The sequence below is a fragment of the Malus sylvestris genome, chromosome 6 (genome assembly GCF_916048215.2).
Source record: "Malus sylvestris chromosome 6, drMalSylv7.2, whole genome shotgun sequence".
Lineage (NCBI taxonomy): Eukaryota > Viridiplantae > Streptophyta > Magnoliopsida > Rosales > Rosaceae > Malus > Malus sylvestris.
This window is the reverse complement of record NC_062265.1, coordinates 3343170-3368598: the sequence shown is the minus strand read 5'-3', so window position 1 is coordinate 3368598 and position 25429 is coordinate 3343170. Positions and strand designations below refer to the sequence as shown.

At 36.9% G+C, this 25429-nt stretch overlaps 3 protein-coding genes across 6 annotated transcripts; 1 reads left to right on the top strand and 2 right to left on the bottom strand.

Annotated features, from left to right (window-relative positions):
* Window positions 1–1348: 1348 nt before the first annotated feature.
* On the top strand, window positions 1349–12784 carry LOC126625713 (glycerol-3-phosphate acyltransferase, chloroplastic). Of its 4 annotated transcripts, none has more exons than XR_007624453.1 (14): window positions 1349–1837; window positions 4332–4429; window positions 5744–5830; window positions 5980–6077; window positions 6917–6974; window positions 7492–7593; window positions 7708–7769; window positions 7876–7986; window positions 9887–9965; window positions 10634–10753; window positions 10824–10937; window positions 11585–11764; window positions 12409–12520; window positions 12645–12784. XR_007624453.1 is itself a non-coding variant. In XM_050294771.1 (14 exons), the coding sequence occupies exons 3-13, from the start codon at window positions 4397–4399 to the stop codon at window positions 11717–11719; spliced, it is 999 nt and encodes a 332-aa protein (XP_050150728.1). In that variant the 5' UTR covers window positions 1717–1837; window positions 3020–3289; window positions 4332–4396; the 3' UTR covers window positions 11720–11764; window positions 12409–12784. The 4 variants fall into 4 exon arrangements, 3 of the variants coding, with proteins under 3 accessions (XP_050150726.1, XP_050150728.1, XP_050150727.1); XM_050294771.1 differs by adding an exon at window positions 3020–3289 and having other exon boundaries at window positions 1717–1837; window positions 12409–12784; XM_050294769.1 differs by having other exon boundaries at window positions 12409–12784.
* Window positions 12785–13282: 498 nt separating this feature from the next.
* Window positions 13283–17465, bottom strand: LOC126625711 (receptor-like protein EIX1). Its single transcript, XM_050294767.1, has 2 exons — window positions 15467–17465; window positions 13283–15397 (listed from the first exon to the last, which is right to left on the bottom strand). Exons 1-2 carry the CDS (start codon window positions 16381–16383, stop codon window positions 13459–13461), a joined length of 2856 nt encoding a protein of 951 aa, XP_050150724.1. The 5' UTR covers window positions 16384–17465; the 3' UTR covers window positions 13283–13458.
* A 146-nt stretch (window positions 17466–17611) lies between these two features.
* Window positions 17612–22956, bottom strand: LOC126625728 (uncharacterized). Its single transcript, XM_050294792.1, has 7 exons — window positions 22792–22956; window positions 22523–22593; window positions 22159–22280; window positions 20886–21034; window positions 19549–19696; window positions 19313–19472; window positions 17612–18052 (listed from the first exon to the last, which is right to left on the bottom strand). The coding sequence occupies exons 2-7, from the start codon at window positions 22533–22535 to the stop codon at window positions 17961–17963; spliced, it is 684 nt and encodes a 227-aa protein (XP_050150749.1). The 5' UTR covers window positions 22536–22593; window positions 22792–22956; the 3' UTR covers window positions 17612–17960.
* Between the last annotated feature and the right edge of the window lie 2473 nt (window positions 22957–25429).

The window sequence follows — 25429 nt, the reverse complement described above, 5'->3', positions numbered from 1 at the left end:
CCATGTGATTTGCTTAGAAGGCTCAGCCTCCTAAGCTCATGAGAGGATCCAAATCCTTTTCAAACAATCCCCAAATATGCCCCATAATTGTTTATTGTCCTCTCTAAGCCCCCTACTAGGGTCGGGTATTCGCAGATACCCAATCCCGTGGAGTTTTTTTGCCATCCTTAGAGGGAAAACTTACTAAAAGTGTGGCTTCAAAACCACCAATGAACCATTAGCACAAATCAAATTTTCTTTTCCCAACATTCAAAGGCGCGAACTACGTTTGGCTAATTACTTGGTAGTGCACGTAGAACATAAAAAATACATTTATTTTTCAAGAATGGTATTTGGAAATGATTAGATTACTATACACCTGCAATTCTTCAAAATTGCTCTTTCCAACCAATAATATTTGCAAGTGGTTGAATTGCTACATATTATAAGCTCTGAAAAATCATGGAGGAAATAAACTCATAGTTTGCATGGGCAAAGTCATTTTTACGCATGAAGTTTGAGGTTTATCGGTTTAGCAATAAGTTTTCACAAGAAAAAAATGTACTAATATTTGGCTTCTCAAAGATAAAGAAATAAAATAAACTAGATGGGCCGATTGGAGTGTGAAGCATCTTTTCCTAATCTCCATGCTGAAAGAGGCCTAATATTGGGTATTGTGTAACTATCTGGTAAGACTGGTGTATATCTCATTAAGGTGGGTATGGTATTATGTTACACGTGTCGGACATATACGAGATATAACGAGATATAACGAGATATCCCTTTAAGCTACTTGAGGTTGCATTATTGTAACTATTAATATCTACATGTGATTTGACATTTATCCATATGTCATAAATCTTAATCGAGATATGAATTATAAAAGAACCGAATTTCATTATAACTACAATAATTGTTCGAAAGAGCATCGTGAGATAAACATGTTTATTTACCAAGAAGCTTTAAGCTATGAGATTCTCACCGATTCAATAATTTTAACTCAGACATCGAATAATCCTTAGCTAACAATGTGTCTATTCATCTCTTTGTTGCAGGAAAACCGACGTAATTCTACTTTTTCCTAAAATTCATTCCTGAAACTGAATGTTTATTATTATTTTTTCAATATGATCGACTAGTATGAGTAATGCGTAGACCAAATTTATAAATTGTCCAATGTCTAACCAGTAAAAATTAAAAATATTAATCCAAAACGTTAGAAAATTAGTGACGTGCGGGCATATGACTGGTTAGTAGTTAAATAAATCAATTTACAAAACAGTAACAACAAGCAAACGACACCACAGCCACTTTCGGGTTGCCTCCCCTCAATCCACCCTGCGAGAAAAGCCACGTGTCGAGATAGCTTCCGCTGGTGTCACTCTCTTCCCCCCAATCCAAAACCGCCGTCACCATTCTCCCACTATTGGCGTTGGAAAAGACGTGATCATAACCTTGCCTCCACCGTCCACTCCCCCACTCTGCAGAAAACCAAAACTCACAGATCGATCGATCTATCCTCCGCTTCTCTCTCTCTCTCTCTCTCTCTCTCTCACTATGTTTACTCTCTCTGCAACGCCATCCACCGCATTCCTCACGCCTAGGATTTCGCCGTCGTCTCTTTCCTCCTCCGCCTCCGCTGCTTACTCTTCGTCACCGTCGTCTTCTTCTCGGCTGTGCTTGGTCTCTTTGAGGTGGCGGAGCTCCGCCTGTCCTTGCTTGTTTTCCACCTTGAAGGTGACTGCCATGGCGGAGCTGGTGAAGGACACGGAGTCGGCTTCTTTGTCGCCCATTCAGTGTGCAGAGAAGAGGGAGACTAACCATTCTCGCACCTTTCTCAACGCGACCACTGAACAAGGTGTGAGCTCTTCGCCATTTTCTCTGTTTGGTTCCTCAGAAAATGCAAGAAAGCTAATAGTTTTTTTCTTGAATTGAAATTTTGCCTTTCTTGAATTGAAATTGGTCCTCAATTTTATTTTCGTGGCCGACTTAAATTTCTATGGTGAGAGCTCTTCGCATTTTGTCTGTTTGGCTCCTCAGAAAATGCAAGAAAGTGAATGCTCATACTTTTTTTTTTTTCTTGGAGTTGAAATGTTGCCTTTCTTGATTTTCCTTTTAAATTTGCTAGAAAGAGAGGAGTATTTCAGTTATTTGTCAAAAGAATTTTCTTCTCTAAACTTGGAAGTGATGAAAGTTTCAAATTTGATTGACACTGCAGCCTTCCAATCTAGTGAAATGGTCGATACAGAAGCCCCCTAGTATTTTCAAATATCCATTGATTTCTTTGAAACCAATCCTATCGTTAAATGAGTGGAATGTCATGATAACTTGTTTTCAATTTGAAGGAAATGTTGACAAAAAAGTTCAGGTTGAAGTTCCTATTTATGTAAAGGAAACCGATTCTTGTTGGGCATGTATTCTTTCATAAGGATGTACAGTCTGTAATTGTAGCACTATGTACTAGGGCATGACACTGTAGCCAGGGGTTGGTTATGAGACTTGTATCTGTATATATTAGTGGTTGTAGTTATGTATGGTGCTGTAAACCAAAATGATCACAAGATCGGACAAGATAGAGAATAAGGACAAGGATGGAAGGTATTTTATGGGATATAGTTGTTACTTTAAGGTTATAACTTCTGAGTAATTCTTTCCCCAAATGTATACGCATATAAAGTATATTTTGAATTATGTTTTTAAGCCTTCTCTAAAGATATTATGTTTTAAGGAAAACCGCTGTATTTTGAAATGAGTAAAAAATCATTAACAAAATTGTCCATTTTCGAAAAGCAACCTACCTAGTGTATTCAAAGAACAAACAAAACAGAGAACAAATGAAGAACAGTGAAAGTTATGACAAGTCAATAGACTCTGATTATGAACCTAAAAGTACATCATACTTTGAATACCTTATTTCCTTATACAAATTTATTAAAAAGTATTGGTTTCATTAGGTATGAGTTGTCAACACGTCGAAGTTGTTCAATGGTTATTGCTCCTTGTTTTTGTGTTATTCACCCTTTCTGTATCTTTTTTATAGATTGTACGCGTCAAATCCATTGTTTCAAGTATGTGCCTGTGGAAGCCAGATTTTTTTTAGACTAGTTATCATGATAAGATCTACTTACTCAACAGCTTCATCCGTTCCAAGTCCATGGTAGGTGGATACCCATCAATCCATGCTACCATAACGAAATGGGTTCAGTAACAATATAAATTTCGAATGATTCAAGAATCGTGCAAAAAGGACTTGAAACTGAACATGGATGCATCATATGGTTGGCTTTCTCATCATGGGATTGCGTTTCATGTAGGTACAATTTTTGCAGGGTATGCATTATTAACATTTGATAAGCTACATTAAGAGCACTTTTTGCTTGGTTTAGGATGGATTTTCACTGAAAGACCTGTCTAGTGGCCCTACCTTATTGTTGTTCACACCCATCGTAAAATTCCTATATTTATTCCCCACCATGAAAACCAAAAGAGAAACAACAAACAAAAGGAAAGACAGATACTATTTGACAAAACATAGATTAAATAGACAGAATATGGTACATGGTGACGGATAGGACCAGTGTTGCAAGAGGTGGTCAAGTTGAAGGACCACATGAACTAAAAAAGGGTTGGAGGACTAAATTGTAACTATGGACAAGTTCAGGGACCATTGCTCATAATAACCCTTATAATTATGGTCGCCAAAAGTTGGGCTTCTTGCTTCAAATATTTGGAGCAGAGGTTTGTAGTATATGCAAGCTTCAAATCTTGTTCAAATTCATAGCTATTTGATTGGCTTGTTGGACATCTGAACCCTGTGGTTGGATAGTCTTTGAGTCCTTCCTATTAGTGCGACCATCAGGATACAGTCTAACTCCTAATAGCCTAAGAATGTCCTCAAATTTACAGTGCAGTATCACTGGGACTATGGTCCCAACTGACTCATTTTCTCTCTTTTTCTTTCTTCCACTCCTCTCATTATTTTTACTAACCGTTTTGTAAGCATAACCTCCGATGTCATTGATTGCATGCTCTGATATGTAATTCAAATGTTCTGTGTCTTCTTATTCAGGTTCCTTGAAGGTTATATTTTTGTTTTTCTTGTATCCTTGTATTGTAGTTAAATAATTCATCTATATTGTTTTATGTTTCCATTGAACATAAACTTGAAAATCTTTGTCAACACTGGAAAGAAATTGCCACTAGACCTAGAGCTAGTTTGTCATTAACTGCAGCTTTCTTAATGAAAAAAAAAAAAAAAAATCTCCTTTCTAAGCAGCTTTTCTTTACTTTATTAATGTTCTCCTGTTTATTGATGCTAGTTTTCTTGACTTGTTTGAAATGTTCATCTGTAGAGCTGCTGTCTGCAATAAGGAAGGAAACAGAAGCTGGCAGGCTTCCCTCAACTGTTGCTTCAGGAATGGAAGAATTATATCAGAATTATAAAAATGCTGTAAAATTCTTAATCTTGTATTTTACTGTACATAGTTAGATCTGCTTCTGATATTTTATTTTGAATTTACTTTATATCTGTAAACGTTTTGGTTCGAGTCTCATCTAAAAGCAATTTGTGTACAGATGCGTGCATCTGTAAATTTAATTTATTTCAACGGTTTTGGCATTCAAAATTGCCAAACGAAGAAGCTTTAGTATTTTCTTCTCAAAATAGAAGAGATTTTAGTATATACTGCTGTAGCCATATTATTTAGAGACGACAAAACTGGCAATAAAATTTCATAAATTCATACAATTTTAAACTTCCTTTTCCTTATGAACTAGGAATATCTTTCAACTTGCTAAATATATTGTTAATTACATATATCCTATGCTTGGCTTTGCTGATGAGTAGGAATTAGAATTCTTTGAGATAGATATTTTGTGGTTCAAGGCCTACATTTTTACTAGAAATATTGATACCAATTGAGTAGGATCGAATCTTTAGTTACGACTACTTAATGTGACCATGGTACTTACAAATTGTGAGTAACTAAAAGAATAACAAAAAGTCAATCACAAGCTAGCACGCGATTAATGTGCCTTAGTTGTTTAAGGTCAAAAAGAAAATGTGACATTTTTTATCAGAAATCCGAACCATTTACATGTTGTGCTTACACGATCAAATAGCCACAATGTGGCCATTGTGTATGGATCTAGAACTTGTTTCATGGTTATTTTATTACAAGCTTCCATAATAATCAATGTAAACTTTCTTAAGTTTGAAGCTTATCTTTGTTATGCTTCACTGGTTAACTCATTGTGTATGGATTCTTCTTGACTAAAGTGGACTTTATATATACATACATATATATATATATATATATATATATATCTCTATATACTAGTGTGTGTGTGTGTGTGTGTGTGTGTGTATGTGTATGTGTGTGTGTGGGTCTATATATATATATATATACACGTAGATGCCAAGTTTAGCCTTTTTTTCCTTAATTAGCGGACATGAAATAATGTGTTCCTTAAATGTCAATAATCTGTCAGTAACGTGTGGCTGTAATTATATGGGTAGCTTCAGGAGAGTGAGATCACAGCCTGCTTTAATTATTAGATTCAAGTACATGCCAATCGGCTTTGATTTTTTAGTGTTTTTTAATATCTGGATTTGATATTCCGTATAGAGGTTTGAGGACTTCTTGTTCAATTATTAGATCGTATATGGATGGCTTGTATGCGTTAGATGTCCTGGAAGTAATTAAATCTAAGTGATAAGAAACTCGTTTTCTTTTTTTCATAATCCTATGCTATCATTATTCAGATTCTTCAAAGCGGAAATCCCAAGGCAGATGAGATTGTGTTGTCAAATATGACTGCTGTGTTGGATCGTGTATTCTTGGATATAGAGGTAATACTGGGTTTTATATGCGTTATCATACAGTTGCCTTAGTTGCTGATGTGTGTAACACTAGGAAACCAAATTATTGTTTGTTTTCTTGTATACTTGTTTTATTTTTTTTATTTTTTTGTCTATGTGATAGATCAATAATTTTTCAGGATCCATTTATCTTCTCACCATATCACAAGGCAATGCGAGAGCCTTTTGATTACTACATGTTTGGTCAAAACTATATTCGTCCTTTAGTTGATTTCAGGTATCTTGACAACTTCTATCCTTTTTACCATCTTCATCAGCTACTTTGATGTATATAAACTGAAAGATGATGCATTTATTCTTGTTGTCTATTTTTGCTAAAAATGAAGGGAGTTTTAACAAAAAGCCCAAGGTACTGTTCACTTTAACGAAAAACCACATTTTTACATTAAAAAGTCAAACCTGCTACTATTCACTTTACCCTTTATTTTGTCCTTATCGTTAAAACTCAGTTTTCAAGCCCTTTTCATTAGTTTTCCTAAAAATGAATGTATGTACTATGCATTATTTCATGAAGTTCATTGGAGCCTTAAAACTGACAGGGTCATGGGTGATTTGTCCATCTGACATGCTTTCATTGGATCATTCAGCATGAGATTAAAATCATTTATTTTGATTTATAAGAGAATTTCTTTTATAGAATAGTTGTCTTGGGAATTTTAAATATTCTGATTTTTAATCATCGATACAAAAATGTAAAGATCAATTTAATTTAGATGCGTCTTCATTTCTTTGCCCTTTTCTGACTTGTTTAATGAAGTAAATATAAAATGGAATTTATAACCATTCGTTTTGTAGTTTTTTTCCTGAATTCTTGACTGAATTTTGAAATAAATCTACACTACAGTATTATTATGGACTAGAGTAATGCAGTGTTACCATGTGTGTCCAATTATTAGAAAAAAGATTTTTCAAAAACTTGTTAACAGAGAATACTCACACGAAGAAACAAAAAAAATGCTGGCAAATCACATTTTCTTTCATGTGTGCTAGTTCTTACTTTCTTATATTCACGTGAATATGAGTTCTAATCCTAAATTCTGATGCTTATTTGTGCAGAAACTCATATGTTGGCAACCATTCCATTTTCTATGAAATTGAAGAGAAGCTTCAGCAGGTGCGTATTCTCAGTATTCAGCTTATTTTCTTTGTGGGGTTAACAACTATACATAGCTGAATTGTGAAACACTTACTTTCTAGAAGCAAAGTTAGACTAAACTTCCTCCTTGTTTTGTTGTTACAACTTACAAAGTTATATAGTGGCCTCCGATATAAAGGTGATGTATTTGCATGTTTGGCAGTTCAAGTTTAGGTTTGGACATATATATGTTTAAGTACTTTAGAAAACAATGTCAGAGAACTGATAAGGAGTGATGGTCTGAAGGGTTCCTACCAGTCAGTTTCTTGCATGGGCTATCAAAATAGTAACTGTTTTTCAGTAGAATGCAATACAGTGCAATAACTTTGTATTGGTGCTGTATATCACATTTATAGTTGACCAGTAGTTGTCTCAATTCTTTTCGTGGTATGATTTTATTGGTACTGTGGTATGCACTATGCAGATGCCATATCATCTTGATTAGTTTACACATGGACGTGACTCGTGATGTAATGCAATTGGATTATGCATGCAGGGTCACAACATCTTTTTGATATCAAACCACCAAACTGAAGCAGATCCAGCTGTCATTGCCTTGTTGCTTGAATCAACAAACCCACATCTCGCTGAGAAAATGGTGAATTGCAATGTTCTGTCTTCATTCTAAGTGTACATTGGATGCATACGCTATTTTGTGCACTTACACCTATTTGCATAACCAAATTTTAGACTTTGTAGTTTTGTACTGCAGACCTACATAGCAGGAGATAGGGTTTTGACAGATCCTCTTTGTAAGCCTTTCAGCATGGGGAGGTACTTGTGAATTGTGGGATAATGTTATGCAATTAGTATGCACCTCTGTGCTTTGATTAGTTAAATGATGAAATTCTCATCATTTGTTGTTTTAATATTCTTACAGGAATCTGATATGTGTATACTCCAAAAAGCACATGAATGATGTTCCTGAGCTTGTTGATATGAAAAGAAAAGCAAACACACGGAGTTTGAAGGAAATGGCAGTGCTATTGAGGTACCTCAATTATTTTGTTTGTCTATGCGTTGTCAAAGTTGGTTTGATTTTATTGGCGGCTCTTCTTATTTCTGCTTATCAAGGTCCGACGGTGTTACTACCATGTCAGGTCCTGTGCAGAAAGATTTTTTTCCTTTTTATTTTTTGCATTGTTTTTGTGTTCTTGGACAATCCTTATTTCTCCCTCTTTCATATATTTTCTCTGTTTTATTTGCTCTTACCTTTTGGAAGATTTGGTGCAAAACCGAGCACAATGGTGTTCTAGGATTCTTACAGCCGACCACTATTAGTGGGATAAGGCTTTGTTGGTGTTGTTGTATTTGCTCTTACATCTTGCTCATTTCTTGTCTCATTGAACCCTATTAAGCACTACACATCTCAGAACTAACCAATTTGTTTGAAGTGAATCTTCTTGTTGTGATAGCTAGGAACAAACTGGTGATAAAGGAGCTAAGCTGATTTTCCTTGTTAGCGTACAAAAATGCATATCAAGTTAACAAGTCAAGGAAGCACTCACCCTTTTTTCTCCATTCATCTTTCTTGTGCTAATGGACATGGAAATTTGATTTTACTTGTTGCATAAAAAATGCGTAGCAACTCAAGGAAGTGCTCCTCTTTTTCTTATTTCATTCATCCTTCTAGTACTTAATCAACACCTACTCGGATTTTTATACTAGTATGTCAACTCAAAATGGAGTACTTGTCATACTTTGAGTCGAGGATACTGTTAAAACTGAAAAACAATTCGTTTTAGGTGCTAGACTGAGAGAGCAAGGGCTCGTTTGTGCCTAGGATTGGAAATCTCACTAGATTCCATGTATGTTGAAGGAAGAAATGGATGCCAACTTGTAAAGCTTGTCGAAATTGAAGGTAGAAGTCGCATTAGTTATGAATGAAACTTCTCATTCCCAATTCTACCCTTTATGTGGGGATTTGAAGGGATAAGTTTACTTCTTTACAAATCCATCTTGTACCTTTCAACTTGTACAATATGCAAGTCGTCACCTATTTCTTTATTCAACATTCATGAACCTAGCGAGTTTTCCAATCCAAACTAGTCCTCGAGACCAAATTAGGCCTGAAGGTTCAACATTGTAACAAATGCTTACCTTTAGGTCTTCGCTGGTGGTAGGTTTGCTAATCAGGGTGGGGGATGATCTCTCTAATTTCAATTACTGGTAAAGGAATAATATGCATTTAATCACAATATTAGTGGACTGTCCACTCTTTATGTAGTTTTCTGCAATAAAATTTGTGTCTCTTTAAGAAAAAAAGGTCAAGTTGAGTTTCTTTATCTCTATTTGTTCTTGTATTTTTTTTTTCTAGGACACATGCTAGATTCCTACTAGAATTAGAAAATCAGTGCATGCTAGATTCCTACTAGAATGAGAAAATCAGTTTTTCTTCTCTATCCTAAGTGATTTCAGATTAGGTTTCTTCTAACCCACAACCTATTATCTGTAAATAGTCTTGATAAGAGTTCTTAAAATATAGCGAGCACACAAGGGGTAGAGAACTAAAGAGAGTGATAGAGAGAACGAAAGCTAGGGCTTGGGGATTAGCATAGGAATTTCCGAAATTTTTTGTAATAAATTATTCTTCTTGATAGTGCAAGTGATTCTCTCAAGACAGATCACACAGGGACGTAGGAAAAGTTAGCCATCTCGATAACAATTTTTCTTGTGATTATGTGAGGCGGTGTTTAGTTTATTGTTTCCGTTTACTCACATATCATCATCCAAGCTGTTTGCATAACATCATAATCCATCGAAAAGCTAGATCAAGAAGGGCATTAAAATTTAACAATTTTCTTTTCTTAAAAAACTTACTCTTTTAATGTGGTGAATTTGTTTACCTCTGTTTTCTTAATACAGCCTTCTAATTTAACATGTTTTTATAGGGGCGGGTCACAGATTGTATGGATTGCACCTAGTGGTGGCAGGGACCGGCCAGATCCTGCAACAGGAGAATGGTACCCAGTAAGCTCTTTCAACTTCATCATGTATGAGAAGATTGAGAAGGAAATCATGTATTTTCATTGTCGATGTTTAATATTTTTTATTTTTCGAGCTTTCTTTTTGTTAAATGTTTTGATCTGTATAGGAGATTCAATGTTCTGATGATGATTTTTATCTTGCAATTGTCTCTCTAGGGTTGCCACATAAGGGGTCTTAAAGTTGCATCTATATGTTCTAGTTGTACTTGTGAATTTAGGTCAAGCAAACCTGACAGCGTAGGTGTAAAATCAAAGGAGTTCTAAATTCATCATGGATAGAATAGGGACTCAATAGCTCTAGAGGAAATCATAAATAGATTGAGGATGATTTCTAAATATATTCCATTTTGTGTCTGTTGAAATAAATTACTGTTTTAAGCATTTACTAAATTTGACCTCAACTTGGTTGTATTCTAATTGAGGAGTTGGGCTTCCATAAAACGAAGATTGGCTACAATTTGAGATCACGTTGACATAGTGTTCCACTATAACCAAGAATTTACCAATATAGATAAGCATCCACCTATCTTGATTTCGAGTTGGTGGTGCAATGACTTCATACTAACAAGTCTAACATACATGCGAACACGTAGACATAAGTGTAAGTGTTGTCTTCATGATTCAAACTTCATACTGATATAAGTTGGTCAGGCACCTTTTGATGCTGCTTCACTGGACAATCTAAGAAGGCTTGGTGAACATTCTGCTGCGCCAGGGCATATATATCCCTTAGCATTGTTGTGTCACAACATCATGCCCCCTCCACCCCAGGTTCGTCAGCTCTGTTTTGGTGGTTACTGTAGTGCTACTTTTCCGCATTAGTGACACAATTGTTTTCCAGGTAGAAAAAGAAATTGGAGAAAGGAGAATGATCTCCTTCCATGGTACTGGATTATCGGTTGCACCAGAAATCACCTTCTCTGATATTACTGCTTCCTGTCAAAATTCTGAAGAGGTTGGTTCTCTAAACAATGTCTTTCAACTTCCTGATTGATTTGGACGGCTCCTGTTGTATTCTTTCGGATCTTTACATTATTCTGCAATGAAAGCTCATGTGTAATTATGTTCTGGATCTGAGACTTAGCATTGCATTTTAAATCATGTCATGATACCGTTTGATAAACTGCTGAATCATGTGGAAGAACTAGGTCCGCCTATTGTATGAACATTGGCATTTAACTAATACAGTCTTTTCCTTGGTCAACAATTATGTGAAACTGTATGCAAAAGTAGTTTAGTGTAGGGGTATACTATATAGATATATAATGTTCATTCATACGAGAAAAAGTTTTGAAAGCTAATGTTCAAGGACTGGGAAAGTCATTTCCATTGATTTCTAATTGTTAAGAGTAAATTTCACCCTTATCCCCTGAATTTTGAGTTTTGTTGACTCTGGTTGCTGGACTTCAAAACTTTCGAAACGGGCTTAACTGAGACACATACTATGGGGACCAAACGTTTTGAAGTTGAGGGACCAAAGTGCCACATCAGTCAAAGTTCAGGGTGCAAAATTGACATCTACTCTAAATGTTTTTTTTTTTTTTAACTTCATTGTTTTTCTTTTATCTTGTTTCTAAGTATTCTGGCTGTTCTATGTTGCAGGCGAGGGAGGTATACACACAAGCTCTGTACGGTATCGTTACTGAACATTACAATGTGCTGAAAGCTGCTATACATTACAAACAAGGACTAAACGCATCCACTCCAAATGTTTCTTTGTCACAACCGTGGAGTTAGTCCATCTTTAAGCAGATTGACTTCCTACTTTGCTTTCATAATCAGGTACTTTCTTAGATCCTAAATTTTCGATTCAAATCAGAAGCACAGGAATAACTCCACATTCAACTTACAAGAAAGAACATATCAATCAGAATTGAAATGAACTAACACAAGTCACTTCAGCACAGCAACCCAGTCCAACATAATTGATGACATTGTATTCGTAACTGGAGCCTCAACGAACTAACGAGAATCTGACTGTCCAAAGTAAATCCATCCCAACCCCATTTTAGTTCTCAAAGTTCTGTTACGCTCCATCTAACTGATCCCCAAAACTGCCTACAAACTACCTTTCCTAAAGCCTTGAATTGAGTCTCGATTGCTTTTCTCTGTTCCATTTCAGTAAAGACAACTAGAATTTGGTTACTTATCCAAGGGGTAGCATTTATTAATTTTTTTCTGTTCAGTTTGGTAAAACTGATCGGAATTTTGTTTTTCTTTCCAGAAAGGGTAGTATCTACCATCGTATCTATTTTGATTATCGGTAGTTATCAGTTGTGTGACCACTTAAACGTGTGTAAAAAGCTTTTCATTCTGTTTGTGTAAAACATTGTGGCTCGTTCTTAAGTGAAATTTGCACTCTTGGGGCGGCAATTGAATTTAATGGTCATTTTCTTTTGTTAACTAGATTTGATTGAATCTCGCAGGTTAGGACTTTACCTTAATTTTGCAACTCCTGACCGAAAGTTGAAGCTGATGACCGACCAGAGTATGCACTTTGCCAACAAGATCGAATTGAAGCTGATGACCGACCAGAGTGTAAGTTCACCACCATCTGAAATCGATGGATTCTTTTTGTGCATATGGTTTTTCGGCAAGAGCTGAATTCTTCTTGAAATGGAGCTGTCTCGCAAGGGTTCAGTTTTTGGTGTATACTGTGCAGATGAAGCCAGTTGTTGACTCGCCATGTAAATCGAACCTCAGCTTCTTTCTAGTAGTAGATGTTGAATCAATTTCATTGTAGAACTTCTTCTTCGACAGCTGAGAAGTCTTACATTTTAAAAGAGAAACCTTTCTAGCCGAGATGACTGCCATGGAAGCAATTTAATCGAGTGTTTAAAATTGTCATGGAACGATATCTGGGAACTCTTAATCTGCACCAAGAAGTACCCTCGCGAAGAAGCTGGGGTTGCCCCCTCCTAGCAGCCAAAGCTACGAGTTCGGGAAGCAACTCGTGTGACAGCGCCTGTTGCAGCAGCAAGAGAACCCCCATTGCATTGTCTTAGGAGCATACCAAATGCTCCTTAACATCTTGGAAACCTCCATCAAAATTGACCTTGAGCCACCCTTCTTCTTGTATTAGTACGAAGAAGAGAGAGAGGTGTTACGTGAATTAGTACGAAGACGAGAGAGTAGTAGTGCTGCGAAGGAGAAGGGGAGAGAGGAGAGAGAACAAAAGAAAGATCGAGGATACGAGTTACTGTCATTCAATTTACTTCTGCTGAATGAAAAGTTACTTGTTCAGAAAACAAGTCTTTTAATTTTATATGGGATAATTTTTATTTTTTTTTTAAGAAAACCTTGATGATACGAGGGATATTTTATTGATAACGAAAAAAAAAGTTACACCTAGTCAGGGAGGACATAAACCTTACCCCTCATAATGCCAAGAAAAGAAGAAAAATACAATGAAACAAGAGGATGAAATTTGACAAAATCATACAACACAACCATACTGGCATATTCGTCATATAGACCTAAACATATTTAACAATTACATGATACATTTTAAGCACCATCCTATTCTGCAACTGTGAAAGAAGAATGCTCCATGGCATGTTTACCAGCAAAGAACCAAGCACAATCCAAAACCCCGTGAAGAATCCAACTGCCAAATTCACGTAGAACCACTCGTCTTCGAGTAAACGGTATCCTCCTCCTCCGTCTTGCTCAACTGTTGGTGGCGGTATCACCCCATTTGCGCTGCAATTCTTGTTGAGTGGAGCTCCGCATAGTTCGTTGCCGACGAAGCTAGACTGATCAAGGCTCTGCAGCTGAGTGCTTTTCGGAATTCGTCCCGTCAAATTGTTGTAGGACAAGTTTAAGTGACTCAGAAATGTCAAATTCGTCATGCTTGGAGGAATTTCACCGTCAAGTTGGTTCATGGAAAAATCGAGAGATTCTAACATTGCCATATTACCAATCTTTGAAGGAACTCTTCCGGTGAAGCGGTTATGCGATAAATTGAGTGACTGCAATGCGAGGAGGTCGGTAAGTTCTTCAGGGATCTCTCCATACATAAAGTTGCATGAAAGATCCATGCCTTTTACGAATCCCAGAATCTCGGTATATTCCACTTCTATCCCTTTCGTTACCACTACAGAAGCCTCAACAGAAGTACTAATCATAAACGTGATTGACGAAAATGATTCTGACAAAGTAGCCATGGCGCTCAAATTGTGGAAGCATCTCGGTATCGTTCCAGAGAGTTTATTACGTGCAAGGTCCAATATCTGGAGACTTTTCAAATAACAAATTTCAGAAGGAATGTCTCCTTCAAACTCATTCGAACGAAGGTTAAGAACGTTCAACCTTGAAAGGCTTTTACCCATCCATATTGGTATGCTTCCGACAAACCCATTTCCACCAAGGTCAACAACTGACAACGAGGAACAGTTTTGTAGGGAATGTGGCAATTCTCCGTACAGGTGATTATTGCGCAAGTGCAGCGATTCCAACTGTTGCAAGTATCTCATAGACATTGGGACATTTCCAGTGAGAAGATTGTTTTCTAAATTTAGGGCTGCCAAGTATTGCCAACTCCTCCAACAGTCGGGTACTTTTCCAGTGAGAAGATTGTTCCCGAGATGAAGAATAGAAAGTTGCTTTGCTTCTTCCGGCCTATCACAGAAGAAGTGGAAAACGGATCCAGAAAATGATGAATTGGAAAGATCTAGCCAAGCTAATGAGGTGGGAACAATAGGCAATGCACCAGTGAATTGGTTAGAACCAAGATCAACTACTGAATAAGGAGCAACAACTATATTTTGAATCTCCCCGTACAATTGATTGTGAGAGAGATTTAGATAACCTAATTGGAATGTTAAGTTCCAAAACCAAGTTGGAATAGTACTTGAAATTCCTGTACCAGATAAGCTTAGATCCGTTAACTGTGTTTGTGTCCGAAGCCACATTGGCCATTCAGGTCCCAGATGCCATGAATCCAATCGTAAACTTTCAAGTTGAAAAGGATGAAGCCAATCTCGACTGGTGTTCAGAGTAAATGAGTTTCCTTTTGCAATGAAATGCTTCAATTTTGTAAGGTTACTAAAAGAAACTTCCGACACCATACCCTCAAACGAATTATAAGATATATCCAGATATGCTAGCAATTTGAGTTTCCCAATAACTTCTATGAAAGTTCCTTTAAACTGATTACCAGATATGTCTAGTTCTACTAAGCTTGACAGGTTTCCTAGGGACATTGGAATGGAACCTGATATTGAATTACTTGAAAGATCAAAGTGCCTTAAACTTTTAAGGTTTCCAATGGAACTCGATATTTCACCACGTAAGGCATTGTGAGAAAGAAGTAAGGACTCGAGATTGTTCAAGCTATACAACCATTCAGATATGGTAGAATTGAAGTCGTTCTCCCTGAGATTAAGAACTTTAAGACAAGTCATATTTTGAATACTGCTTGGAAGTTGGCCTGAAAGTTGATTGGCTTCTAGATTCAATTCAAGGATTTTTTGGTTAAACAACCATTTGGGATCCGGATCAAGATTAATAGAATTGAATGACAAATCAATTTCCCTCAAAGATGTGATATTCTGTGAAATACCAGGAATTGGACCTTGGAAATCACAACCAGTGAGACGAAGAGAAACTAGATTTTTAATATTGAAAACCCATCTCGGCATCAAAGAATTAAAACTGTTGTAAGAAAGGTCAAGGACGACCAGGGAAGTAAAATTTATGGTGGGTAGAGGGGGAGTATGATGAAGTACACAATCAGACATAATTAACTCTACCAAACAAGGAAGCATGTTTGTAACTTGCAACCAGTCAGATGCTTTGCTAAGATTTACAGAACTCAAGTCCAACTGTTTTAGCAGAGAAAGACCAGAAATCCACTTAAGGTTCTCAACCTTCAGACTGTAACTACTGAGATTGAGATAGCATAGACTGGAGAGATTTCCTAGTTGATGAGGAATTACTCCATCAAACGATGAGTCTCCAAGATTAAGGTGTGTTAAACTTGTCATAGAACCAAAGAAACTAGGAATTTGTGTTGTACTGAAATAATTGTTACTCAAGTCCAAGTAGTTGAGATGCTTTAAACCGAGCAAAGAAGAATTTATCTTACCACCGAAGGAACGGTTGAAATCCCAATCAGAGTCGGAACTATTAAGGTGCAGCTCGTGAATGTGGCCAGTTATGTGATCACAGACAACTCCTGTCCAACTGCAACAGTCTGAACCTTCTTCTGCAACCCACGAAGAAAGTCGATTGGCAGGGTCCTCGAGATCTTGCTTGAACATCAGAAGTGCTTGTCTTTCGCTTTCTTTGCAAAGCGGAGGCCAACCGGGTATTCCATTGCATAAACCAATACTGAAAGTAATGGTTGCAATAGCAAGAACCCTGATTAGTAGTAAAACAACTCTCATGCTTCTCTCCATGAAGTTTTAGTGTATGAAGTAGGTGATGTGTACGAGCAATGAACCATCCAGAGTAGTGCTAGCTATATACACTAGAGAGCCTCACTTTTTCTAAACCATCCTCTACGACATGAGCACTTTTTCTAAACCACCCTCTACGGCATGAGCACTTTTTCTAAACCACCCTCTACGGCATGAGATTGAGACCGCTTTTTCTAACACATCAATGAGAGTAGCAGTCGGACAGAATCTTGGAATCTTTGACATAAGTTTCATGGATGATAAGACGGAATAATTACTTAAGAGGAAATTTTCAGAAATTCTCTCCCGCGCATTTCACGGGTGAACGGAACTGTCGTTTTTTGTTTTTTATGTGGAATAATGCGCAGGAGAGCAAGGCTCGTTTCACCGTAATCCCCAAGCCATAAGAGATTATTCCCGTCTTTGTCATAAGAGGGATTATTCCTCTCTTTCCACAACGACGATAGTAACATAAGAAAGAAACCCCTCTTTTGGGAGATCAATCGATAGCAGGAATACGCATTCCTATGTGCTGGAATGACATGCTACAACTCAGATACCCAATGGGAAGGCAAGCAAGACAGGTGTAGCTTTAGCATAATCACGCAAGGCCGACCTTCTGACGGAGAACAACTTTTAGGGAACAAGTACACATCGCCACATGATGTTCTGCGCTAATGAAACAATGAAATTTGGCCAAAAAAACTTCCACGTCTTTATTTTATTGGCACCTAACACCACCTTGGAAGTGTACTCATTAGACATGTTAACAGGTTGGATCGAATCGTATCAACCTTAACCCATATCCACATCCATTTAAAATCAGATTCAAACTAATTCAGATAATAAAAATAAGTATCGATCCATGTCCTTTTAATTTCATTTGATTCGGATTGGATCCAGTTCAAAATCTGATCCATTGACAGGTCTAATACTCGTGTCATATAAGTCTTTCTCTATAACAGACTCACCATAAATGCATGATAGCTAGCTCAGTAGATCACGGCGACAAACAACTGTCTCAGGTGGGCAAGATATTATGATGGATCGCCATCTGAACTTGAAAGGGCAATGTTTCCCTTGTCTAGTAAGCAGCAGCTCATGGTGTAAATGGGCATTGTTTGGGTGCTGGGGATGAAGTAGGGTTTCAAAATGGCATCCAACCCGTAACTATAACGACCCAATTGCAGGAGGAGGGGTCATTGAATTTGGAATTTTACACGAGAAATAAAAATCCAGCATTTTATATAGAGAAGTGAATGAAACAAATGGGAGAACAAGATGAATAAAGGGCAAATCTTTTGCAACTGTAGCCATAAATTTGACAAGCCAATGACTCCCATGAGCTCAAGTATGCGCAGCAAAATGCAGAGCATGTAGCATCCGTAACCGACAAAATTGACCATCATATGAGGAAAAAAAAACGATATCTGAAACTCTTATTCGACAAAATACATAACACTCGTACCAATCAATCTCTGTTGAGGGGGTGCCCGCAGAATCTTTCTCCCTACTTCAATGTTGAAAATACGTGTTCCTTTACTGCCTTTTGATAAAAACTCGCTACATCAAAACACTCACATAAAATCATAATCATCGAGTTGATCATAGCCCTCAACAGCTATATCATCATCCGCCTTATCAACAATTAGCTGCTTTTTCTTGGCACCTGAAAACAAGGAAAGCAATTAACAAACACCGAGAGAAACTATATCATCAACAAATATTTGTGCACCTCTCTAACATTTAAGTTTTTTAATGTTTATCGATGAAGAGATCATGGTTCCACACTAAAATAATTCTAACTGGGAGTAGTGAACAAGTATTGAGGCTCTACGAAGGAAGTTAAGCCTAACACAGAAGCAACCCTCGACTACAAGTTCTCAAAATGGGTGAAGTGGTCAATTTTTAACGCAGACAATTTTTAACATTAGGTTTTCAGATTGCTTTTAACAGCTGTGGAAATTTTTTGTTCCAAACCCGTGGACAATTTTGATTGGGTGATGTGCGGCACGTGTCTGTTGGGCTTCACAAGCGGACAAACCTGCTCTGAATAACATAAAGGAAGTTGGGGTTCCACCCTAAAACCAATTGGCAACAGGGGGAGTAGCCCAACTTATAAGCCCTTGCAAGGTTCCTTAACTCTCTGATGCAGGATACTTTTCAGACTTCAAACGAATACCACTTGGTAAAGATAAAGGCCATAACTATGTTGCTCTACATAAGTATCGAAAATAGCACTAACAAAATTCCTCTATTTCTTCTTTATTTTTTTCTCAGTTGAACATATTTTTTAAAGGATAGAATGGGAAAAGAAAGGAATTGATTGGTATGAGACTCAAAGATCCAAAGTGGATTGCATTGTCATACCTTCAACTCTGATTACATAAACCATAGCTATTTCGGCACCTACACCTAAACTGGAAAGCACAGGGCCTGCTTTGACCAGTAACCTAAACAAGTCTTCTGAACCAAACGTGCAAGGCATTTTTTAACATGTTAGTTTCACTTGGTGGTGACACCTACACCTGAAACGGAAAGCACAGGGGCTGCATTGACCAATACCCTAAACAAGTTTTCTGAATCAAACTTGCAAGGCATTTTTAACACATTGCTTTCACTTATTGGTGACACCTACACCTAAACCAGAAAGCACAGGGGTTGCTTTGACCAATACCCTAAACAAGTTTTCTGAATCAAACGCGCAAAGGCATTTTTTAAACACGTTAGTTTCTCGGTTCCACAATACTAAGAGCTTCCGGCTGATGCTTCTCAACACAAACCCAATATAATTCCTTATTCCTTTTCTTTTCTTCACATATAGGACATTAATTTGGTTTTCAAGTGGATGAAAAATCATAAATAAAACTAAAATGAAGCATGAGACATTCTACTCTTAGCAAAGAATGAAATAAGCAAAGACACGCACCTGTCTTCTTTTTGCCAGCATTTGCTTCCTTCTCTGCTTTTATCTTCTCATTTGCAATTGCTGTAATGGAAGATGCAACTTCTTTTGCATCTGCTCCTTTCAACGAAGTCATTGACAGTCTCATTACTGCCTTGAGTAGACCAATATAATGGAAACTTTTCTGCAAATAAATTTTAAAAAATTATGTACCTGAAATTCTTGAACGTTTGTTAAACAGGTAGGAAAAATTAACACACCTCAAATGGACGAAGTTTATGTGAAATAAGTTCTGCATATTCCAGGAAGTCACTTTCGGATTTCGGAATGAAATTGTCAATGTTTTTTTCATTGCCTCCACTGGAAAACAATTCTTTAGTGGACTTATAATCTGCTTCTTCCACCAGCCTGTGGAGTAGAGAAAAGCTTTAGTAAGAACCACTAGTGACCAAAAGCTAACGCATTCAACATGTAATTGTTAGTCAAATGTACCAAACCATGTTCTCAAGGAGAATGATTAACTCTGAATCAACTGGGTCTATCATCCAAACGATAGGCATAGACATAAAAATAAAAAAAATATAAAAATATAAAAAAAATAAAATAAAATAAAAACCGAATAAAGGCCAGTCCCCACACATCACAATTCTGAAACTTCATTGAGTACATAATAAAAGTGCAGCCCAGGTGCACCATTAACAGATAATACAGTGCATGGTAGACACAATGATCAACAACATTTTAAAGACAAATTGAATCAACATAATAGATCCAAAAATCAGAAGTACCCAAAACAATGGTTTCTCTCATAGGCACTAATTATAGCAAGTTTCTAAAAGAATTCAAAACAAAAACCAAAGAAAGAATTGCAGGGCTTAATTACATCAGAATGCATGATAAATCGCCACATTTAAACCACAGTTGCACAATAAACAATATAATTAAAAAAAATCCTAAAGTTGAGCTGATTGGGCTGAGAAGCATCATTCAGAATATGGTTACAACAGAACACTAACTATTCGCATTATAAACCAAAGATGAATAAACTATCTGTTTGAGAAATTTTTATCAAGACATGGTTATTTAATTTTACTTCCAAATTTCAGTATGCAAAACTCGAAGTACTGAAGAGATTACATAGCCACTACTTCCACCAAAGGATCCCAATAAGTACAATTTTGGGAATAATAGTACCTAAAAAAAAAATAGAACAAGGGTTTCAGTTAACTGACACAATGAACTACATAGCGAAGATGAAAATTCCCACAACCTAATTGACTAAGGTACTTATCTTATTGTTTGGTTGGTTAAATTGAATTGGGCTCTTGGATGAAGTCACCAAAGCATTTTAAAAACTATGAAGTTGAGGTTGGCTTTCAAACTGGATGTTTCTATTGATGATTCATTTTGACTTATAAAATGTTGTGATCCTTATTTAAATTAACATAAAATTTAGTTAGGCTTCTTAATCGGGGGCAGCACCAAATGCCTGACTAAATTCTTTATAATAGTCAGTTCTATAAGACGTAGATTACTACTATCCGACAAAAATTAGTCAGTACAAAATACCAAACGAGGCCTAAATGTTAACTCTCACCTTTGTTGGCGAAGTTTCTCAGCCACAGGATCCAGTGGCTCTTCCTTTTCTACTTCAACGGTTTTTCCTTTCTTTTCTGTAGCTTTTGCAGCAGGTTTTGTTGCAGGTTTCTTAGGTGCCTTCTCAGCAACAGGCTTTGCTGCAGGTTCCTGGCCACCATAAAAATAACAGATTATCAAGATTAATCATTATCATAAAATAAATACTAGATTTTTTCAGTAGAACAAGTGTGAAAACAAAACAGCCATCAATATGGTGCATGCAGTTTGTGGACAAAGCCTCCAAGGTTAATGACTGCAAAACTACTTGCTGTGGTTTGTGGACAAATTGAAAATACACACACAGCAACAACCGCGGCAACCCGATGGAAATCGAACAAAACCAATTCTATTGGATCCCGATTCATTTGGTTCTGTTACAACGGTTGTATTTTGCTTCATCCAACTTGAACAAACTATCCTGCAGAGGTTTGCTTGGCGACCATAGGGGTAGCACTGTAGGCTGAACTTACCAGTTTGGCTTTAGGGCTCCCACCCCAAAGGCGACACACACAAACAAAAATCCTTTGTATCCTCTTAAACAGTCACAACTTTCTTTTACCATTTGTATATAACTCATTGGAATACTGAGATTTAAACCCGACCATATAACATGATGATCCAGAACCTATTCATCTAAATGACTACCAGTTAGCAAAATATTGCCATAACAAACCATTTGATATGGCCTAAACTAGTAAATCTCACTTTCAACAGTAAAGCCGAAATCAATCCAATCATTGAAATCAATCAAAGTTGTTGCAAAAAGGAGGTTAAACTTGACAATAATGTGGAACCCTTTTTCTCAAACCTAGTCCCTATTTTATTTTTTCAATTAAGGGCAAGGAAGAGAACTAGCGCTCAATGAACTATTTGTAATATGACTACCATTCTACATAGACAAATGCAGTACAAAGTGACAATATATGGTGTGACCAATCAAAGACATCCCATATAATATTAAAAAGTCGTCTCCTTGGTGTCTTTCACCATTTATATGCATATATTGCCGCAAGATACAAAATTGGATTTTCACATCAAAAGAAAAAACAATGTTGTTCATGGTCATTTTAAAGATAAATATACATGAAACATTCCCCAGCCAATTAGCTAGTACTCAAACAAGAACAATCATCCATCAACCTATGACAAGGATTCTGAATGATGAGCAGGAAAAAAATTGCTTTCAGAAACTCAACAAAATAATAAGATGACAACTGCGTTATTGATCTTACCAGAGGAGCAGGTTCATCTAAATCCTCCCATGACTCCGTAATATCATTTTCATCCACATCTTCGTCATCCCATTTATGTATCGGTTTGTCCTTAGCAAGGAGAGCTGGAACTTTCTCCTCTTCTGAAGCAGAGAAAAAAACCAGCTTTGTAAACAAAATAACTCCACTTATACTAATTATAGCAAATGAATAGTTATTCAAAGGTTTAGGCAAGAGAGCTTAGGTGGTAAATACTAAACATAATAATTACTAAGAGAATATAACAAGACAAACCAAAATTACCCACAAAAAAAAAACCCCCACAAACACATCTCACAAAATTTTACAGGAATACTTAAGATGGAATTAAAGCAAGCAGTATTACCCCAGTCCTCCATCTAATTTGGCGATTCTTGTATCAAATTACCGATTTTTCGGCGAAACAAAGAATTAATCCTGCATATCAAGACACGCCAACATCCATCATCAGACAAAAAAAAAACAAAAATTAGTAAATTAAAAACAAAAATTGAGCTGAAACAGTTGTTGGGATTTTGCAGATACCGTCAATATTTTCTTTTGGGTTAGGAAGAGAAAATCCAGAAACAAAATTAGGGTTTCGATAAAATCGATCTAGAAAATTGGGGGACTTACCTTAGCAATGGAAGACGCGCGATTGATTGATCAGGTGGTGAGAAGAGTCTGCGGCTCTTTCTGTGAAACCCTAATTCTCCCAGTATTCTTCCTTCTCGGCTGGCTGTCACTGTGCCCAACTCGACCACAACTTAGCGGAGGCCATCTTTTCACTCTCCATTATATTTATCTTTTTGGCTTTTTAGTCAAAATTGATTTGTAAAATACATCATTTTGATTCTTGATATTTAAAATCAATAGAAATTGTCCCGAAATTGTCCACCATCTATTATTTTGATCATTCTGTTAAAAAACTTTGTTAAGTTGAGGGTATAACACATAATCTTGGTCCTGAGATTTGCAAAACACATAATTTTGATCCCTAAGATTTACATAACACATAACTTCGGTCCTTAAGACTGCATAACACATAATTTTGGTCCCTAAGACTTAACGGAGTTTTTTTAATGGAATGATCAAAATAATGGATGGTGGACAATCTCAGGGACCAAAGTTATGTGTTATGAAAATCTTAGAGACCATTTTGGCTAAAAAAACCTACCTTTTTTGTGTTGATGGCTCACGTGTTCGTAACTTGGGTTATTTTCCGTAACTTGGGTTATTTTCCAATTGGGTTCAAAGTCACATGTTCGTAACTTGGGTTATTTTCCAGTTGGGTTTTAGAGTGGGCTCTAAAGAGAAATGAGGCGTTGAAAATCCCAAGGATGCGTTTGTTGCACCGGACTGTCTCGGACTGGACTAGTTTCAGGGACTAAGCTGGAATGGCTTAGACTATACTAAGATGGACTAGCTTAGTGAAACGTTTAGTGTAGTGTCGGACTAAAAAGCAGAATATAAACAAACTATAATATTATATTATTTAACACTTATCTAATAATATTTTATTATTTTATCTAATAATATTAATTTAACCCTTTTCTTTCTTTTTTCCCACTCTACCTCTCTCTCGAACCTTCTCCCATCTCTTCCCTTTGACTCCATCTATTCTCTCCGACTCCATCCATTCTCTCCTTTCCTCCTTGTATTTCCTGCAAAACGCAGTCTTTCAAAACAAGGTCATGGTAGATCTTTCAAGACAAGCTCATCCCTTTCGCCTTCTTCCTGCCGTTAGGCATCTCCACCTTCCTCACCCTTTTTCTCCCAAAAATTTTCGAATCTCTCTCCTCCCTCTGATACAGGCGTCGGCTTCTCCATCTGCAATTTCAGAAGGAGATAGCCATCTCAGAATTTTCTGGGAAAAAGGAAGAATGCTTGCTGATCAGCTTCTCCCATTGTTGTTATTGTTTTGCCTTTTTTTTTTTTTTTTGAATTTTGGTGGTTCGATTTTGAGATTTTGGTAGTGGGAGAAGTTGATTTGGGGGTGGGTAAACGGAGACGAAGCAACGTACAGAAGATGCAGTGTAAAAAGGAAGCAGATTTGGAGACGAGACTAACAATCTCATACATTTCGGGGGGGACTCGCCAAGACTACCTAGCGAAGGACTTAGTCGGGACGAATCCGACTTAGTCTCATTAACGCTAGTCCTTCTTCACACCAAACACGGCTTAGCAATCCCAGTTAAGCCAGTCCAATCCAACGAGGTTTAGTGAGGGCAAACAAACGCCCCCCAAAGGTATTTGTTGGTTTGCCATATGAACTTGTATGGAGTTGATAATTTTTTTTCATGAATTTTAATTTTAACTGATTATTTCTTAACTTTTATAAGTAGCTAATTTTTCTCTGAATTTTAATTTTAATCGATTACCCCATAATAATTTTATGAATAGCCAATTTTTCTCCCAAAGTTAGATTTTAAATTTTTTTTTTTTTTTTTTTTTGCCCCATACATTTGTCATGTCTAGTTCGTGTGACCAAAATGAATGAAAATTTGGATAAATTTTTGTAAATCTAGCGTGGAAATTGGCTACTTATAAAGTTCAGAGAAGTATTTAGCTAAAATTAAAGTCTAAGGTAAAAATTGGCTAATTATAAATATTTAGGATAATCGGCTACATCGACCAAAACCCAAAAGGGTATAGTGCCAATTTAGTCTCTGAACTATTATCTCAGTGAAAATTAAGTCCCTAAATTATTTTTGGGTAAATTACATAGTAGCCCATCAGGTTTGAGGTTTATTACAACCATATACAACATCTCTAAAACATTTCACTTTCATACCTCACGTATTATTTTATTTCAAAATAATACTTCCGTTTCATTTTCCATCTATTGATCCGTTAAGTGCTGACGTGGCTGCCAAATGTGTGCCATGTGGCATAAAAATAAATTTAAAAAAAAAAGAGAAAATCCATATCCCATCACCCCACCCCCATACATGAACCTTGAACCAAAAAAAAAACCAAAAAACCCAGTTCCCATCGACACACCCTCCCCCTAGATCCCATCAACCCCCCCTTCCCAGGAAACCCCGATCCCATATCCCCCCCAGCCGAAGTCCAGATCTCACCAACCCCCTCCCCAAAACAAAATCATCTTCCATCCGTCGTCTGCACCCATCCTCCACCTGCACCCATCTCCACCTCCTCTGCACACCCATTTTCCCATCTTCTTCCCCCCTAACCTGAGCCCAACCTGCAACCCAGAAAGAAGAGTAAAAAAAAAACCCAGCGCACCTACCCTCACACGCATCATCTTCCC